Raw genomic sequence first — 19,601 nt, 5'->3', positions numbered from 1 at the left:
TTTAATGTCTCAATGTACTCTGAAATTAAGCATAGAACAAATAAACAATTGGAGATAAAAAGAAATCATAGAATCATTTTGTTTAACAAAATTTAATTTAAAATTTTGAATCAGCAAAGCAGCCACCTTTTGCAGATATAACCGCCGAACACACTCGTGGCATTCTTTCTACAATGGAAATCAAATATTGTTCGGGAAGTTCTTCCCAACACTGTTGCAGAAGTTCCCACAAATGTGTTGCACTTGTAGGTTGCTTTGCTTTCACCCTTCTGTCCAGTTCATCCCAAACCAGCTCGATGGGGTTTAAGTCTGGAGACTGTGCTGGCCATTCCATGATTTGAAGCCTACAGTCTTGTTATTTTCCTCGAAGGTAGTTTTGACACAGCCTCGAGTTGTGTGGGTCATTATCTTGCTGTAGGATGAACCCCTGAACAACTAGGCGTATACCAGAGGGTATTGCATGGCGCTGCAAAATGCTGTGGTAGCCCTTTTGGTTCAGGGTGCCAGTCACTCTGTGCAAGTCGCCGACTCTGGATACAGCAAAAGAGCCCGAGACCATCATGCTTCCTCCTCCATGTTTGACAGTTGGTGCCACACACGGAGGAACCATCCTTTCGCCTACTCGACGGCAAACAAAAACCCTGCATGATGAACCAAAGATTTCAAATTTTGATTCATCGGTCCACAAGACTTTCTTCCAGTCTTCAGTAGACCACTGGCGGTACTTCATGGCCCAGGTAAGCCTCTTTTTCGTTTTTTGCCATCTTAGCAAAGAAGTTGTTTCTTGGGTTTGTTGATCTGGAGAAAGCATTCGATCGGGTTCCACGCAAAGTATTGACATGGGCATTGAGGAAGTTAGGAGTGGAGGAATGGTTGATCAGAGTAGTGATGGCAATGTACAAAAGAGCACGCACAGCTGTAAGGACAAAGGACGGGAACAGTGGTGAGTTTGAGGTGAAGGTGGGAGTGCATCAGGGGTCGGTACTAAGTCCACTACTATTTGTAGCTGTGATGGAGGTGCTGGCTCAGAACGTAAAGGAGGGTTTACCGTGGGAGTTGTTGTATGCAGATGATCTGGTGTTGATTGCGGAAAGTATGGATGGACTGAAGGAAAAGATGAACACGTGGAAGGAATGTATGGAGACAAAAGGTCTGAAGGTGAATATCGGAAAGACGAAGGTGATGGCAAGTGGTAAAGCATGTGGTGAGGTGGAAAGAACTGGGAAGTGGCCCTGTGCTGTGTGTAGGAAGGGTGTCGGAGTGAACTCCATTCAGTGTACAATGTGCGCTGAGTGGGTTCATCAAACATGTAGTGGTCTGAGAGGGCCATTAACCAGTGTGGCAGCTACATTCAAATGTAGGGTGTGCACAGAGGGAGCTGCAGATGGAGGAAATGTTGAGTTGGATCTTGGAGACGGCGTGAAGCTGGAAGGTGTGAAAACATTTTGCTACCTCGGAGACATGCTGAATGGAGAAGGTGGATCAGACTCGGCAACGGTTGCTCGAGTGAGATGTGCATGGAAGAAGTTTCGGGAATTGAGTGGCGTGCTGATGATGAGGGGAGTGTCGTTGAAGCTGAAGGGAAAGGTGTATGCTGCATGTGTGAGAAGTGTTATGATTTATGGGAGCGAGACATGGGTAATGAACGTAGAGCAGCAATGAAGGTTGGAAAGGGTGGAAATGCGAATGGTTCGACGGATGTGCGGAGTATCGTTGAGAGAGAGAAAGGCAAATGATGAATTGCGAAAGATAATGGGAATAGAGCCTGTGATTGATGCTGTGAAGAGGAACAGGTTGAGATGGTTTGGTCATGTGTTGAGGAAGGATGAAAGTGACTGGTTGAGAAGGGTGATGGAAATGAATGTAGAAGGAAGTAGAAGACGGGGAAGACCGAGAAAGACTTGGCTAAAGATGGTGGAAGAAGAAATGCGGGCAAGGGGGTTAACAAGGAGAGATGCAGAAAATAGGGCAAAACGGAGAAGTTGTCATGGGGACCGCAAGGCTAACCCCCGCTCTAGCAGGGAAAATGGCCTTTAAAATGCATGTTGTGTGTTGTGTTGTTAGCAAAGGCTTTCTTACTGACACTCGACCTGTCAAACCTGCAGCTCGAAGTCTTCTCTGCACAGTTGAAACTGACACTTGCTTACTTCGACCAGTGTTAAGCTGTGTTTGAAGCTGTTGTCCTGTGAGCCGCCTATCACGCAAGCTGTTGACTCTCAGAAACTTGTCTTCTGATTCTGTTGTGGCTTTGGGTCTGCCAGTCCTCTTCCTGTCAGTTTCCTCCAGTTTCCAATATACTACTTCCTGCAGTGCAATATTGTCCAAATAATGCTTCAGAGGGTGTAATAACAGTCTGTTCCAATACTGCTTTTATACAGACAGGGGGTTTGTAATCAAGTAATCAGCAGAGGTTGGGACACCTGTAGGAATTGTTTGCATCAATTTTCAAGGCTTAATTTACTTACATTGCTGCAGAACAGCTGTAAGTTGTTAACCCATTACTTGTTCCCTGAAGAAGGCCTTTTTGTGCAATATAACTGTGCAATTTACATTATTTTCCCTTTTTTTGCTAACCTAAACTTTTTTTTAACCTCAAGCAGTTTACTGCTTACCTTTGTACCATTTCAGGTTATTCACTGGACTTGAATTGCTTAAATTTCAAAAAAAAATGGAAAAATTGAGGTGTTCTAAAACTTTTGACTGGTAGTATATGTTAATTTACTTTATGTTAATCTGTTCCAATACTTTTGCTCAACTAAAATGGGGTGACTGAACATACAAAGTGCTATTGTTCTACAATGCTAAAAAATATGTGCATAGAATTACCAATAAATAAAAGCTGACCTTCTGTACTCTTGCCTCATATTCATCTTTTGCTCTCAAATTCAAATTTCTTCAGTATATAGCAATAATAACAAATTTGACTTCACTGTTCCAATACTTATGGAGGTTAGTGTATGTGTGTGTGTGTGAATATATATATATATATATATATATATATATATATATATATATATATATATATATATATATACATATATATTTAATTATATATAATTATATATACATATATATATATATATATATATATATATATATATATATATATATATATATACTGTATATATATATATATATATATATATATATATATATATATATATATATATATATATATATATATATACAGTCATCCCTCGCTATATCGCGGTTCACTTTTCGCGGCTTCGGTACATCGCGGGTTTTTCTCGCTGGTATATGTAAAATTATATCGCGAATTTTTCGCTATATCGCGGGATTTTGCGGTATAAATGTATTTTTATATACTATTATTTTAAATATTTTTGTGGTAAAATAAGCATTTTCTAGCCTAAAAAATTAAAAAACGTAAAAAAATAAGAAAAATACAGTAATTAAAACATATTACAATAAATAAAATACTGTACAAAGTGTACAGTAGAAGAGTAGACAAAGAGACAAAGTCGTGCGTATGGAAAACGCAGATGCGGCAGCTTCCACTTGCGCTAGTTACCCACGTAATGGGTAACTGTAATGCTCTTTCTGGCTGTGCAGTACATTCATCATCGTCATCACCTTCATCATCATCAGTACTGCACAGCTAATTCATCATCATCTTCATCACGCAAGTTGTAGTATTGAAGAGCCGGGGCTCTTGCTTGATACGGACAAAATGACGGGCAAGACACAAACTCGTCCGAGAAGATATTTATTCTCAAAACCAACTCGGGAACACTGAAAAGCCCGTTTATCGGGCTGCATTATAAAGCACAACCAGAAACCGAAAGCCACGCCTCTCAAGCGTGGCGTGCTTCGGTGGTCACGTGACCAGCCACTCTGGCGCCGGGGATCCCCGCCGGTGACGTCACTGGCTGGAGCAAGGAGATTCTGATGCTGGTCTTGCTTGGGGGACCCATGGGTAGCTACAGTATCTTCAATGGTGAGTACCCATTAGAATTTTATATGTTGTTAAAATTACGTATGTTTAAGAGTGTAAAAAGTGTTTAAGAGTATAGGAAGTGTTTATAAGAGTATGGGAAAGGTTAATAAGAGTGTGGGGAGGGTCATAAAGCTTTAAAATATATATAAATAATAAAATAAAAATATGGTCGCTACTTCGCGGATTTTCGTCTATCGCGGGGGGTTCTGGAACGTAACCCCCACGATAAACGAGGGATCACTGTATATATATATATATATATATATATATATATATATATATATATATATATATATATATATATATATATATATATCAGTCACTATGCGACCTTCATATCATCAGTGGAGAACCGCCAGCAAGGTGTCCCATACAGCTGCTGCTGCACCTTGCTGGGAGCGATACGCACCGCCTGCCACGCGGTGACGTTATCTCTGGTATCCACTCATCACATGGAGTCGACCTGGTTGCGGTTGGGAGTTACTAATAATGGTATCTGTAATCTGGTTCTCCAACCTAATGTTGACGTCATGACGCATGGCTCGTTGTCCGATTGTCTGTCGCAGCAAGAATACAATAACAGGATTATATCACAGGTGGCGTGACAAAATGTACGGACAGGTACATTTGACGATTGGCTTCACAATCGGGTATATAAGGGTTGTTGCGTTCTGTATTTTTTTTATTTTTATTTTTTTTGTATACAAGATCGAGGCTCGTGAAAGAGCTAACATTAATCACACAAAAAGACAAACCGACACACAAAACACAAAAAACAAGGGGAGCGGCAGACAAGATGGGGAGAGAGGGGGAAGGACACAAACACAACATTTGAGAGCAGGGACATCGGGAGGACTTGGGGGGAGGTGGGAGAGGAATAAAACATATGAACACTGCAAGGACTCTGGGGTGAATTACCGGGGGTAGAAAAGATCAAGGTTTTCGATGGGGGAAGATAAGAGATGGTGGTGAACAGCTGTTTTAAAGACCTGGAGGGAGGAGTGGGATTGAAGGGAGTGGGGGAGTTTGTTCCAGAGGCGGGAGAAAAGGGGAAAGAAAGAGTGAAGGTGAGCAGAGAGCCTAGACTTTGGTAGTTTAACCATAAGAGGGTTGCAGGCAGATCTTGTGCGACCTGAAGGAATATTGGGGGGACAGAGCACAGAGAGAGCTGGGGGAGCAAGGCCGGAGAGGAGTCGGTAGAAGACAGAAAGACCACCAACCTGCCTGCGGTGAGTGAGTGAAAGGCCCTCGGAGTTGACTACATCGCAGGAGATTCCAATGATTCTGAAAGCTTTGGCCTCAACAGCGTGAAGCCGAGCAAGGTGTGAGGCAGGAGCACCAGCCCAGAGGGGGGAACAGTATTCCATTGAGCTGCGGATGAAAGCCTTGTATGTGGTGAGGAGCTCAGGTGTGCCAAGGAAGGACTTCGCACGACGGAGGATGCCCAGTCGGCGACTGGCTTTGGAGGCCAGCTTGGAAATGTGGTTTTCCCAAGAAAGATCATGGCAGATAGTGAGACCCAAAAGCTTGAACTTCTTGGAGAGGATTGTTGAGAAAGTAGATGGGAGGGTTGTCCAGTCGGTCCTTTCGGAGAGACATTGTAAGAGTGTGAGATTTGTCAGGATTGAAAGACATGTTCCACTTGTTTGACCAGTCTGTGATTTTGTCCAGGTCTGCAGAGAGTGAGGAGGCTGCAGACTGCCGATCTGAGGGATGAGGAATGGAGCGGCAGATAGTGGAGTCATCAGCAAAGAGATAGAGAGGATTTTCCAGAGAGTCGGAGAGGTCATTGATGAAGACCAGAAATAGCACAGGGCCCAGAACACTACCTTGGGGAACTCCAGCCAGAACAGGAAGGGAAGATGAGAGAAATCCATTCAGGGCCACACGTTGCCTACGACCAGAGAGGAAATCCGCAAGCCATGAGTGGAGATTTCCCTGAATACCATAGGAGGTGAGTTTGGTGAGCAGAGCTGGGTGTCAGACCGTATCGAAGGCACGTGATATGTCAAGTGAGACAGCTCTGATTTCCTGTTTGGCATTGAGGACCTCCATCCATTGTTGAGACAGCAGAAGCAACATGTCCAGAGTAGAATGACCTGGTCTGAATCCAAATTGATGATCAGAGATCAAGCCATTGGAGAAGAGGAAGGATTTGATATCTGAAGCAATGATGGATTCCATGACTTTGCTGATAATTGGGAGCAGGCTGATTGGTCTGTAGTTGCAAGGATCTGTTTTTGCACCTTTTTGTGTTAAGCGGTAATGTTTGCTGATTTCCAAGATGCTGGCAGATGACCTTGAGCAAAAGAGAGGGTGAAAAGAAGAGAGAGGGTGAGATAGAGCGGCAGTGCAGGATTTTAGGACCCGAGGGCTGATGCCATCTGGTCCAGTTGCAGAATCAGAGTCGAGGTTTGATAAAAACTTCTCCACCTTGTCAGGAGAGAAGGACACAGAGTCCAGGAGCAGTTGGGTTCGACTGGGAAAGTTGGGAACAGAGAGAGATGGGTTTGGGACACAAGATTTTGAGGCAAACACAGAGTTGAGGCATTCGGCTTTGTCACGTGCGGTGTCAACTGTGTAGCCATTTGAGGTAAGGGAGGGGATGGAGGAGGAACAAACACCAGAAACGGATTTGACCAGACGCCACCAGGATTTGGAGGAAGGAGACAGGTTTGAGAGTTCAATCTTGAGTGTGGAGAGATAGTGCTTCCTGGCACTCCTGAGGGTAGAAACACACTTGTTTCGAGCTTTGTGAAAGGAAATGAGATTGCCTTCCGTTGGATTTGCTTTCCAGGAGATGAAAGCAAGTTGTTTCTGGGCAACAGCCTCACCACAAGATTCCGTGTACCATAGACGGGAGGAAGGGTATGACAACTGAAGACGAGATGGGATAAATCTGTGCATGAGAGAGAGCAGTTTACTTTGGAAGAATTCCCAGGATGAGTTGATGTCAGAGGCGGTAGAGATGGGAGACCAGTCCCGATGATTGATGGCTGCTTGAAGACCATGCCAGTTGGCCTAAGTGAAATGCCAGACTCGTCGACGCTGAGCAGGCTCTCTGAGAATGGTCAGAGAGATGTCCACTTTAACAAGCACATGATCAGATGAGCCGATTGGAGCAGAAGAAGGGCAGCAGACATTTTCAGGGAAGTTAGTCATAACCAAGTCCAGAAGAGAAGATGCTCCGTTGATTGAGATCCGGGTCGGGAAATTGACAGATTGTGTCAGTCCCAGTGAGTCACAGAAGTCCTTTGCTGAAGAGCCATGGCTGGTGAGAGAGGTACCCACACCCAGACAACTGGCATGGTGACAATTGAAATCACCACATATGAGGAAGAGAGAGTAGGGATGGGTAGATAAATGGAAACCTGAATTTGTTCATTTGATCGTGGGGGTTATGTTGGGGAAATTTGCTCGTGGGGGTTACACGATGTACTGAACTGTAATTTTACTGTCCGTAATCCCAGTCGTAAACCATTCATTTCTGAATGGAAACCTGAACCAGTTCAAGCACAGGGCCAATCTGGAAGAAACAATGCTTCCATTTGTTCGTGCAGCCTTTCGAGGAAACTTTGTCTTCCAAGATGACAATGTCCTTATCGTGCTCGCATGATCCAACACTTTCTTGCTGACCATGGTGTAGAGCATATGGAGTGGCCTGCCATGTCCACGGATATGAATCCGATAGAGAACTTGTGGGCAGAATTAACGCGTCAAATCGACAACTTGGACCAGCAGCCTGCCTCTGTGCGTGAATTGCAGCAGGCTATTGTAACTGCATGGCAAGCGATTTCTGTCCAAACCTTGTGTTTGTTCCCCCTCCATCCCCTCCCTTAACTCAAACGGCTACACAGCTGACTCCGCACGCGAAAAAGCTGAATGCCTCAACTCTGTGTTTGCCTCTAAATCTTGTGTCCCAAACCCATCCCTCTCTGTACCCACCATACCCAGTCGTACCCTGCTGCTCCTGGACTCCGTGTCCTTTCCTCCTGACAAGGTGGAAAAGTTTCTGTCAACCCTCGACTCTGATTCTGCAACTGGACCCGACGGCATCAGCCCACGGGTCCTAAAATCCTGCTCTGCCGCTCTATCTCACCCTCTCTCTGTTCTCTTCACCCTCTCTTTTGCTCAAGGTCAACTGCCATCTGCTTGGAAATCAGCCAACATCACCGCTTTGCACAAAAAAGGTGCAAAAACAGATCCTAGCAACTACAGACCAATCAGCCTTCTCCCAATTATCAGCAAAGTCATGGAATCCATCATTGCTTCGGATATGAAATCTTTCCTCTTCTCCAATGGCTTGATCTCTGATCATCAATTTGGTTTCAGACCAGGTCACTCTACTCTGGACATGCTGCTTCTGCTGTCTCAACAATGGATGGAGGTCCTCAATGCCAAACAGGAAATTAGAGCTGTCTCCCTTGACATATCACGTGCCTTCGACACGGTCTGGCACCCCGCTCTGCTCACCAAACTCTCCTCCTTTGGTATCCATGGAAATCTCCACGCATGGCTGGCGGACTTCCTCTCTAGTCGTCGTCAACGTGTGGCCCTGAATGGGTTTCTCTCATCTCCTCTTCCTGTTCAGGCTGGAGTTCCTCAAGGCAGTGTTCTGGGCCCCGTGCTTTTTCTGGTCTTCATCAATGATCTCTCTGACTCTCTTAAAAATCCTCTCTATCTCTTTGCTGATGACTCCACTCTCTGCCGCTCCATTCCTCTTCCCTCAGATCGGCAGTCTGCAGCCTCCTCACTCTCTGAAGACCTGGACAAAATCACAGACTGGTCAAACAAGTGGAACATGTCTTTCAATCCTGACAAATCTCACACTCTTACAATGTCTCTCCGAAAAGATCGACTGGACAACCCTCCCATCTACTTTCTCAACAATCCTCTCCAAGAAGTTCTGTCGCTCAAGCTTTTGGGTCTCACTATCTGCCATGATCTTTCTTGGGAAAACCACATTTCCAAGCTGGCCTCCAAAGCCAGTCGCCGACTGGGCATCCTCCGTCGTGCGAAGTCCTTCCTCGGCACACCTGAGCTCCTCACCACATACAAGGCTTTCATCCGCAGCTCAATGGAATACTGTTCTCCCCTATGGGCCGGTGCTCCTGCCTCACACCTAGCCCGGCTTCACGCTGTCGAAACCAAAGCTTTCAGAATTATTGGAATCTCCCACGATGAAGCTATCTCTGAGGGCCTTTCACTCACTCACCGCAGGCAGGTAGGTGGTCTTTCTGTCTTCTACCGACTCCTCTCCGGCCTTGCACCCCCAGCTCTCTCTGTGCTCTGTCCCCCAAATATTCCTACAGGTCGCACAAGATCTGCCAGCAACCCTCTGATGGTTAAACTGCCAAAATCTCGGCTCTCTGCTCACCTTCACTCTTTCATTCCTCTTTTCTCCCGCCTCTGGAACAAACTCCCTCACTCCCTTCAATCCCACTCCTCCCTCCAGGTCTTTAAAACAGCTGTTCACCACCATCTCTTATCTTCCCCCATCCAAAACCTTGATCTTTTCTACCCCCGCTAATTCACCCCAGATCCACCTTGTTTGAAATTCCAACTTCTTTCCTGGAAGTCCTGGCAGTGTCCATATGTTTTATACCTCTCCCACCGCCCCCTTCCCATGCCCCCCCCCCCAAAGCCCTCGCCCTCTCTCAGATCTCTCGATGTCTCCATGTCTCTCGGTCCCTGCTCTCAAATGTTGTGTTTGTGTCCTTCCCCCTCTCTCCCCATCTTGTCTACCGCTCCCGATGTTATGTTTTATGTGTCGGTTTGTCTTTCTGTGTGATTAATGTTCGCTCTTTCACGAGCCTCGATCTTGTATACAAAAAAAAAAAAAAAAAAAAAAAAAAACGTTGGCAAATCTCGTGACCAGCATGCCTCAACGTGTACGTGCTCTCCTGAATGCTCGTGGGGGTTACACGATGTACTGAACTGTAATTTTACTGTCCGTAATCCCAGTCGTAATTTAACTTTTGTTTTTGTTAAAAAAATATTTTGGCTAATGTGCAAAATAAAGAGATACTTCTGGAAAATGCACAGAAGTTTAACACAGTACTGTCTGTGAATTGAGTTCGATATCAGTTTACATCACTTTCAAGGATCAATTTATTTGCTTCAAAATGTCAAATGTGGTTTTTGTTTCTTTTAAAGGTCACGTTAACAAAATCTAGAATAGTTTCAACATAATTCCAATAAACTTTTGGTTCTGAGTCATCTTGAAAAGTAAGTTGACCCCCACAAAAAAAATATTCCATATTAAATGCCAAGTCTGTATATATGTGTGTGTGTGATATATATATATATATATATATATATATTGTTACGGATCGCGGTTTAGATGTTACTTTGGGCCGAGCGGATGGTCCAACCGCGACCGTTACAGGATCCCCAATTGGCCCGACTCCCCCAACGTTGACCAGATCGCACCACAGATATTCAATCGGGAAACCTCTAAAGCGACCGAAAGAGAAGGAAGAGAGAAGAAGACAGAGTACGGAGGAATAACAGGATTTATTATGTATTTTCACAAGCCAGAGCAACGAGAGCAATCGGTTATATTCAGCGAATGGAAGGAGCAGATACACAGTGAATCGTTAACTTATACTATTCAATTTACTTTAAAACCCCAGGACAACATTCAAGACAGACGACGTTCACACTTACACGGGGGAAATTGCAGGCAGGAATGGCGGAGGTGGGTTGCTGGAGAGGGAGGCAGGGTCAGGTCCCTGCAACCGGCAGGGCGGGAGGTAGCAGCTCCCAATTCTTCGCGTTTTTGGCGGGAAAACCCTCAGTCGCGTCGACGCTGCTGATGCTGTGGACGTCACGCGCTGGCTCGATCACACCTGCTCCTCTCCTTCTGGTGGAGCCGTCTCCCTCCTCTCAGCGCGTCTCTCCAAAGCTTGTTTCATCTCCAAGTACCTCTCCTTTTTGGTTTGGAGCGTCTCTCATCTCTCATCTCACAGCTCACAGCTCATCTCTCCTCTCATCTCTCATGTCATCTCCTGAAGCAGTCCCTTCCAGTCGCTTTTATTACTCGGTTAGGAATCAAGCCGCCGGCTGCGAGGGCACGCCTACCGGGTCGCTCACCGCGGTCCTGGTTGGCTGTTAGGGCTGTCCGATTCCCCCTTTGATCATGACGACATGCCACGCCTGTGAGTTGGCGGCTCCTACCCCCCTCTTCTCCGAGATTAGCACATGGGCAATGGCGGCTTGCGAGATTGAACACCACTCGCACCGCTTTTGAAAGGAACTTTGGAGAGCGGAGATGATTGGGGAAATTGAAAGGGGCCTACGCTTATTTTGTTTGATACAATGCAGAGTCAATCTAGTGGGAAACACATATATAGCCTACATAGAATAAGGAAATAAACTATTTAAAAAGATATATCGTGGCCTGTGTGTAAGTTTCATGGAATTAACTAGGGGGACGTCCTTCGACCTTATTTACTCTACGAGGGTCAGTTAAAACACTACAAAACCATACTTTTCACATTCGTTACACTTTCTCCAAAATTGTTACACTTCTCAAAACCGTTACACTTCTCAAATTCGTTACACTATATATATATATATATATATATATATAATATTATATATATATATATATACTGTGGGACCCCGCTATTCGCAAGGGATACGTTCGTGGAAAATCCGTGAATTGCAAAACCGTTAATAGTTGGCATTGTTTCAATGGAAAAGGGTGGGGGATTGGTTCCCAAAACGCAAAAATCCACGAATGTTGAGGCAAGTCCCGTGAATGCCGAGACAAATCCGTGAATGCATGCCGTGCCATTGTTTAAATGGGGGAAAAGGGAGACAGCTCATTGCACTAATAGATACGGTGGAGTGTTTTCATTCTGTACAGTAACTCGGGAGATGATGTATTATGCAGCTGGTGGAATATCCCGCAAAGCTGTTCACAGTGTGAATGGCGGAATATCCCGCGAAGCAATGTTTACCATGTGAACGGGGATATCACGTGAAGCTGTTCACAGTGTGAATAACGGGATATCACGCAAAGCAAAGTTTACCTGTTTACCTCCCCAATCATCTCTGTCAATAACGGCGGGATACCACGACTACCACGTGAAGCTATTCACAAAGTGAATGGCGGGATATCCCACAAAGCAATGTTTACCATCTGTTGGGAGATCCCGCAAAGCATCCCGCAAAGCAACGCTTACTGTGTGATCGGCGGGATATCACGTGAAACAATGTTTACCGTGTGAACGGCAGGATATCACATCCCGTGAAGCTTTTCACAGTGTGAATGATGGGATATCCTGCGAAGCAATTTTTTACCGTGTGAATGGAGAAATATCATGTGAAGCTTGCTTGGCTGTGAAAGCCATGAAAATGCGAAGCACAGCGCCACAAATGTAGAAGCAGGTCATGATCGTGAGATGTTTTTTTGCATATGTCCAGCTGCTTTGTGTGTGGCTTGTGAAAGATGAGTTTTCTAACTGTCATGCTAGCAGCTCGTAAAAAATTGTTTTTCTCCCGCGAAAAACCTCGAATTCACGGGATATATATCGCCGCGACTAGAGAAGCAGGTCGCAATTTATCAACCGCGAATAAGCGAAACCCGCAAATAGATACACACATATATTGTTATGGTTGTAGGAACTGATTGTCAGTATTCACTTGTAATTATCGAATATCACCATTATGCCTTTTAAAGTCAGACATTGTGTACCAGTACCCTAGCCCGATACTAAATTCCTGCCCTGGTCTTTTGGGATCCCATCTGCCGGCATTAGTTGGTGAAAGCTGAATATCCCACGGTGTGCTTCGTGAAGAGTAGGCGAGCTATCATCGGCACAATGAAGAAATTAGAAATTTCAAACCTACAGGGGACATTACATCAGTAGCACAGCTGTGACATCAAATTATACTACTCGCAGCCACGTGCTGCATATAAAAGGAGTATGAGATGTAGCAAACATGAACCCACTCCCTTCCTCAGATTACATTGTGGTAATGAAGCTACATTTTAACAGCTGAGACCCCAAAGCATCAATGCTGGCCACACCCACCCTTTTGAACTTCCAAAGTTACGCCCATGGGTGCAGAGGCAATGCTCCAGATCACAGTGTTCATACTGCTGCAAAAGATCTTCATATGCGTTCTCCTCCAGTTCCCATGATGCATCCCTATTCAGTGTATAATATGGGAGAAAGATACAAAAATTTGCTTTCACAGGAAAGGGGAAACATAGCAATAAAAGTTTTGAAATAGCCGTTTCTTTAATATCCCATGAATGAGAAGCAATGGTGGCACAATACGTGTGCTTACAGCTTTGTGATTGCTCACACCTTTGTGGGATGTGGATCCCCATGCACAGCATTTCATTCTGGAAGTCCACCTTGTTGTTGCATGCAGGACATCGGAAGAAGTACAGGCCAAAGTTTAATGCCAACTTCTGCAAAGAAACAATTGATGGAATCAATTATAATTGCACAGCTTTGTCCAGCTTTTCCACCAAATCACGACCATTGAAAGCACACAATGTAGGTGGCAATTGTTACAGTAGACAAGATTTTTTCATTACAGAAAATGGATTAACAACTCACCACAGATGTTCCCACACCACTTTCACTCTACTGAGCTTTGGTCATACTTCTTTTATGAGATTGTCTTGCATGCAGAAAGTAGTGTTTTGCTGTGCGTATATAACAACCTTCCCTAATCTTGCTCAACCTGATCTTCTGCCACTTCTCCTATACCGAATTGGCAATCTACCAATCATATTCTCCACTCCATCATGTGGAAACTACGTCCTAAACATGATAAATTCACTGAAAAGCTTTCAAGCATAGCAGAGTTCAGATTTGAAGCATGATGATGATGGCGATGATGATGATGATGTCAGTGCCATCCGAGTCGAAAATGAAAATAACTGGAAAGTAATTGTGTAATTATGTCGAATAGATAGAGGGACAATAAAATTACAACATTACAGATAGAATCATATATAAAACAATGATAAAACAAGCATTGAGATAGAATCACCACACCGGTGTCAAAATGATCAAACATTACAGCAAACCTAACATTCAAGTTCAACATTTACTACTCAATTTGTTACCGTTGATGCAAATGTGACATATATTTGTTCATTTTTGCATCAGGCATTATGTTTTTTACACAAATGCCAAATCAATATGCATGACAATTATCGCAGCAGAATTTTATCCTTATTGAAAGAATCAGAACAATCCTCGACCTCCCCAATCATCTGTCAATAAATGGACTTTGAACCTTGCGGGATTACCTTGCGTGAACATGGCAGGCTTGGCGATTTATTTAATGGACGTCTGTAATTGGAAAGATGAAGTTGTCATTCAGGTAGATGTCCCAGAGGGAGACACCGTATCTGGTTTGGTTGCTTCTTAACACCGAGGAGAAGGTCAAATGTGGAGCTTGTCAATGCACAGGATTAGTTAAAAATGATATTAAATATTAATCATGTTTAGGAGAAGGGAGGGGTGGAGTGTGAGGTGGATGGGCAGTAGCGGACTGGGTCTTAAAACCGGCCCGGACATCCTTCACCTAGGTCGGCCCATTATTCATTAATATGTTGCTTATCTGAGAAACTAGACAAAATGCTTGAAAAAAAAAACTAAATAAAATCCACTGAAAATTAAATTTATTTTCAGTAACACAAGCACATGTCATGTTTAGAGAGTGGGTGCCTGCGCAGTTCGCTGCTTCTGGCAGCCACACCATCAATGATATCCTTAGTGTCAAGTATGGCCAGGATCCCTTTTTCCACAGACATCAACATGAACGCCTCAAGATGTTCTTGTGTCATTGTACTTCGCAGACGGCTTTTGATTCTCTTCAAAGCAGAGAAAGACCGTTCACATGCCACTTGTGACACAGGCAGCGTTAGCAGCAGCTTGTAGGCAAGCCCAATGTTCTTGTCGGCATCAGTGAAGAGGTTCAACTTGAGGAGCACCTTGTAGCAGCAGAGAGGACAGGCTTTACATGACTTACATGTACTTGACAGAGTCTTCCTGTCCTGTTCAGACTCACTGTTCTCCTGCACTGTATAAGCATCTGCTACTGATTGTTTCAGTGTTGACCATTGTTCTCCAAGGCTTCGCAGTTCTTTTTGTAGTTGTTCCGCAGTGACACCATCATCAAATCTCAGCAAATGTTTATGTAGCTCTTCAATAGCTCCCGATGGCACTTGATCAAAGTTCCTTGGGTGAAGAAGTGAGAGATCAGCATACAATGTTGATGTTGAAGGAGCTGGGGCTCCCACGTCGATCGGAAGAATGGACGCGACAAAAAGCTGGAATTCATCTGAGTTGCTTTATTGAAATCAAACACTCAGGCACTCTGAAAACCCGTTTATCGGTCAGCAATATATATCTATTAACCCAGGGGGTTTGCCCAGGCCCGGCGCCAGGGGGCGTGGCCCAGCGTCCTGGCTGCGGCCTGGCAAGTTGAGGGCGAGCCTGCCCTGGCATGCCCGGGCATGCCCGGGCGTCCCGACCGAGGCCTGGCAAGTTGAGCGCGGGCCTGCCCGGGCGTCCTGGACGAGCCCGGCATGGTGATCGCTCCGCGTCCTTGATAGGTGCAAGGCGATTGTGAACACCCAGCGGCAGCCGCTACACACGTCCCCCCAGAATCGACTTGCACCGGCAGGGTCAATTTGAGGGGGGTCCTGATGACCCGGCCGAAGCGACCCCTGGCGGGTCGTGGGAGGGGGTCCGGTGAGGTGGTGGGCGGTCGAGTGGGGGGCACCGTGGACGGGGGGCGGCCTCGCCGCGCCGGAAGGGCCACCCGTGGTGGGTGGTCGACGTCCACGTGCGCCGGCTTGAGGCGGTCCACTGCAATCCGGTCCGACCTGCCGCCGATGTCGATGACGAACGACTTGTCGTCCCGTCGCAGCACCCGGAAGGGCCCGTCGTACGGCGGCTGGAGTGGCCACCGATGTGCGTCGTGACGCACAAAAACATACTCCGCTGTGCGGAGTGCTGGGGGGACGTAGGACTGGGGGTCACCGTGGTGGGATGTTGGCACGGGGGCAAACCGTCGGGCGGCCTCCTGGAGGTCCGAGCGCTGGTGAGCTGCGGACCAGGGACTGGTAGCGTCGGGCACGAATTCGCCCGGGACGCGTAGCACCTGGCCATAGACAAGCTCGGCGGTGGATGCCTGGAGGTCCTCCTTGGGGGCCGTGCGAAGGCCCAAAAGGACCCACGGCAGCCGGTCGGCCCAACCGCCGTCTTGAAGGCCGGCCATGAGCGCGGCCTTCATGGAGCGGTGGAATCGCTCGCACAACCCGTTTGCTTGGGGGTGGTAGGCCGTAGTACGGTGGAGCTTGACCCCCAGGTTGCGGGCGACCGCGCCCCACAGCTCGGAGGTGAACTGTGGTCCGCGGTCTGACGAGATGTCCGCCGGTGCGCCGAAGCGGGCGACCCAGGTGGCGATGAAAGCCTGCGCCACGTCGGCGGTGGTGGTGGAGACGAGGGGAACGGCCTCCGGCCACCTGGTGGTCCTGTCCACCATGGTGAGCAGGTGTGTGAACCCCCGTGACGGGGGGAGGGGGCCCACCAGATCCACGTTGACGTGGTCGAAACGTCGTTCGGGCACGGTGAACGGTGCCAGCGGGGCCTGGGTGTGTCGGTGGACCTTGGCCCGTTGGCAGGCCGTGCAGGTGCTGGTCCAATCGCGGACGTCCCGACGAAGGCCGTGCCAGACGAAACGCGCCGACACCAGCTTCTGGGAAGCTTTCCGGCCCGGGTGGGAAAGGCCGTGGAGGGAGGCGAAGATGCGGCGTTGCCAGGTGACGGGCACGATGGGGCGAGGCTGGCCTTGGGAGACGTCGCAGAGCAGGACAGTGTCCGCGCAGGGGATGTCGGCCAGGCGGAGGCCCGTGTCCGCCGCCCGGAGGGCTTGCACCGTGGTGTCGGTGGTTTGGTCCGCCGCCATAAGCGCAAAATCCACGCCCAGGTGGACCGCGTTCGCGCTGGCCCGGGAAAGACAGTCGGCCACGGCGTTGTTTTTGCCGGCGACGTGCCGGATGTCCGTGGTAAACTCCGACACGGCGGAGAGGTGGCGCTGTTGGCGGGCCGACCATGGCTCCGTGACCTTGGCCATGGCGTAAACCAACGGCTTGTGGTCGACGAACGCCGTGAAAGGTCGGCCCTCCAGGAGGTGGCGGAAATGGCGGACGGCCAGGTGTAGACCGAGGAGCTCCCGGTCAAACGTGCTGTATTTGAGCTCGTTCGGCCGGAGCTGCCGGCTGAAAAAAGCGAGTGGCTGCCAAACCCCGTTCACCCATTGCTCATGTACGGCGCCCACCGCGTAGTCGGAGGCATCCGTGGTGAGGGCGATGGGAGCGTTGAGCACCGGGTGAGCGAGCAGTGTTGCGTCGGCGAGGGCCCGCTTTGAGCGTTGGAAGGCCGCATCCATTGCTGCGGACCAGGCGATGTCGTGCTTGGCCGGCTTGCCCCGGAGGGCTTCGTAGAGGGGCCGCATGAGTTGAGCAGCGCGGGGCACGAAGCGGTGATAAAAATTCACCATTCCCAGGAATTCCTGCAGGGCCTTTATGGTGCGGGGACGCGGGAACGTGGTGATGGCCTCGACCTTGGTTGGCAGCGGCACGGCCCCGTTCTTGGTGATGTGGTGGCCCAAAAAATCAACGGCCGTCGTGCCGAAGTGGCATTTGGCCGGGTTGACGATGAGGCCGTGCTCGCTGAGGCGCCCGAACAGTGTTCGGAGGTGGAGGAGGTGCTCGGCCCGGGACGTGCTGGCGACGAGGATGTCGTCCAGGTAAACGAAAAGGAACGGCAGGTCACGCAGCACGCCGTCCATCAAGCGCTGGAACGCCTGAGCCGCGTTCTTGAGACCAAACGGCATCCGCAAGAATTCGAATAAGCCGAACGGCGTGATGACTGCCGTTTTAGGGACGTCGGCCACCCTGACAGGTACCTGGTGATATCCCCGTATGAGATCAATTTTCGAAAAAATGACCCGTCCCGCCAGACGGGCGGAGAAGTCTTGGATATGCGGGATCGGGTACCTGTCGGGGGTGGTAGCGTCATTGAGACGGCGGTAGTCGCCACACGGGCGCCATCCACCCCCCGGCTTTGGCACGATGTGCAGTGGCGAGGCCCACGCGCTATCGGAGCGCCGCACGATGCCGAGGTGCTCCAACGCGTCGAATTCGGCCTTCGCTACGGCGAGCTTGGCTGGGTCGAGGCGGCGGGCCCTGGCGTAGACCGGTGGGCCCGTGGTTGATATGTGGTGCTCGATCCCATGCCGTACTGCGACAGCCGAAAACGTCGGCCGCGTGAGGGCCGGGAACTCCGTGAGCAGGCGAGCAAACTCGTTCGCCGCCGGGACGGTGCATGCCAACTCGGTCGGCGCGGAGCTGCTCAATGTGCATACCAGGGAGCTGAAGGTTTCAGCGTTGATTAAACGACGCCGTTGGACGTCCACCAGCAGTCCGTGTGCGCAGAGGAAGTCGGCGCCTAGCAGAGCCATGGGCACGTTGGCGGTTACAAACGTCCAAGCAAAGCGTTGGCCGCCGAAGCAGAGGGTGACGTTGCGCGGGCCGAAGGTGCGGATAGTCGATCAGTTGGCCGCAACCAAGGAGGGGCCGCAAACCGCGGATTGCCTGTCCTGGTCAGAGGCGGGTATGACGCTCAGTTGGGCGCCGGTGTCGCACAGGAAGCGCCGTCCGGACGCTTTATCCGTGATGAACAGTAAGTTGCCCGTGTGGCCGGCGCTCATGGCTGGTAATGAACGCCGGCCCGGCCGTTTCCCGGCCTGCCGAAGGTGCACGGGGGTCGGCATGTCCGGGCCTTTTGTCCGAACCTGGCATGATAGTAACACCACGCTTGGTCGGGTGGAGGCCTCGGTCGTCGTGCTGGAGGTGGTCGGCACGGTAGAGCGGCCGCCAATTGCGTCGGCAGTTCGGCCGTGCCGGGTGCTCGGGCGCCATGGTTGTTGCGTCGGACGGCGGTGGGTCCCATGTCGCCGCTGCGATGCGCCGTCCTGCAGCGGAGATCTTGTCGGCTTCTCTGGCAAGGGCCCGGGGATCTGTGATCGTCGTGCTTGCCAGGGCGAGGCGTACCGGGTTAGGCAGCTGACGGAGGAACAGCTCCCGGAACAGGAATGCCGGAGAGTGCTCGCCGAGCAGTGAAAGCATGTAGTCCATTCGCTCGGAAGGGCGCGTGTCGCCGAGCTCAGGCAGTTCGAGCAGGCGCCGTGCGCGTTCCGCCGATGGGAGGGCGAAAGCATCGAGGAGAAGCTTCTTAATCGCGCCGTATTTGTCAGCGGCTGGCGGGCTTTCGAGGAGGCTCAGGGCGCGGGCCGCGCGCAGCCGACCCGAGCGCAGCTACCACATGGTGGAAGCGGGTGTCGTCGGCCGTGATGCCTCGCAGGGCGAACAGGGACTCCGCCTGTGCGAACCAAACCGCCGCGTGAGCCTCCCAGAAGGTAGGCAGTTTAAGGGCGACTGCCGTGTCCATGTCGATAGGTCACCAATGAAGGAGCTGGGGCTCCCACGTCGATCGGAAGAATGGACGCGACAAAAAGCTGGAATTCATCCGAGTTGCTTTATTGAAATCAAACACTCAGGCACTCTGAAAACCCATTTATCGGTCAGCAATATATA

The 19,601-nt window shown here is 49.0% G+C and overlaps 2 protein-coding genes across 10 annotated transcripts in view; both read right to left on the bottom strand.

The window, feature by feature from the left end:
• The window catches only part of LOC144893635 (uncharacterized), a 1,058,663-nt gene that overhangs the window by 55,715 nt on the left and 983,347 nt on the right, over positions 1-19,601 (bottom strand). The gene's annotated exons all lie outside the window — the stretch shown is intronic.
• G2E3 (G2/M-phase specific E3 ubiquitin protein ligase) overlaps positions 1-19,601 on the bottom strand; it is a 171,166-nt gene that overhangs the window by 53,834 nt on the left and 97,731 nt on the right. For all 9 annotated transcript variants that reach the window (XM_078784508.1, XM_068100820.2, XM_068100821.2 and 6 more), the window contains exons 7-8: positions 13,282-13,388; positions 13,003-13,119 (exon numbers count right to left, since the gene is read on the bottom strand). In XM_078784508.1, the coding sequence (XP_078640634.1) occupies positions 13,003-13,119; positions 13,282-13,388 (224 nt within the window). The remainder of the gene's footprint in view (positions 1-13,002; positions 13,120-13,281; positions 13,389-19,601) is intronic.

Source organism: Myxine glutinosa, chromosome 9 (genome assembly GCF_964187855.1).
Source record: "Myxine glutinosa chromosome 9, kmMyxGlut1.1, whole genome shotgun sequence".
NCBI classification, from domain to species: domain Eukaryota; kingdom Metazoa; phylum Chordata; class Myxini; order Myxiniformes; family Myxinidae; genus Myxine; species Myxine glutinosa.
Note: the sequence above shows the minus strand (reverse complement) of the source record. Positions and strands in the feature narration are given on the sequence as shown.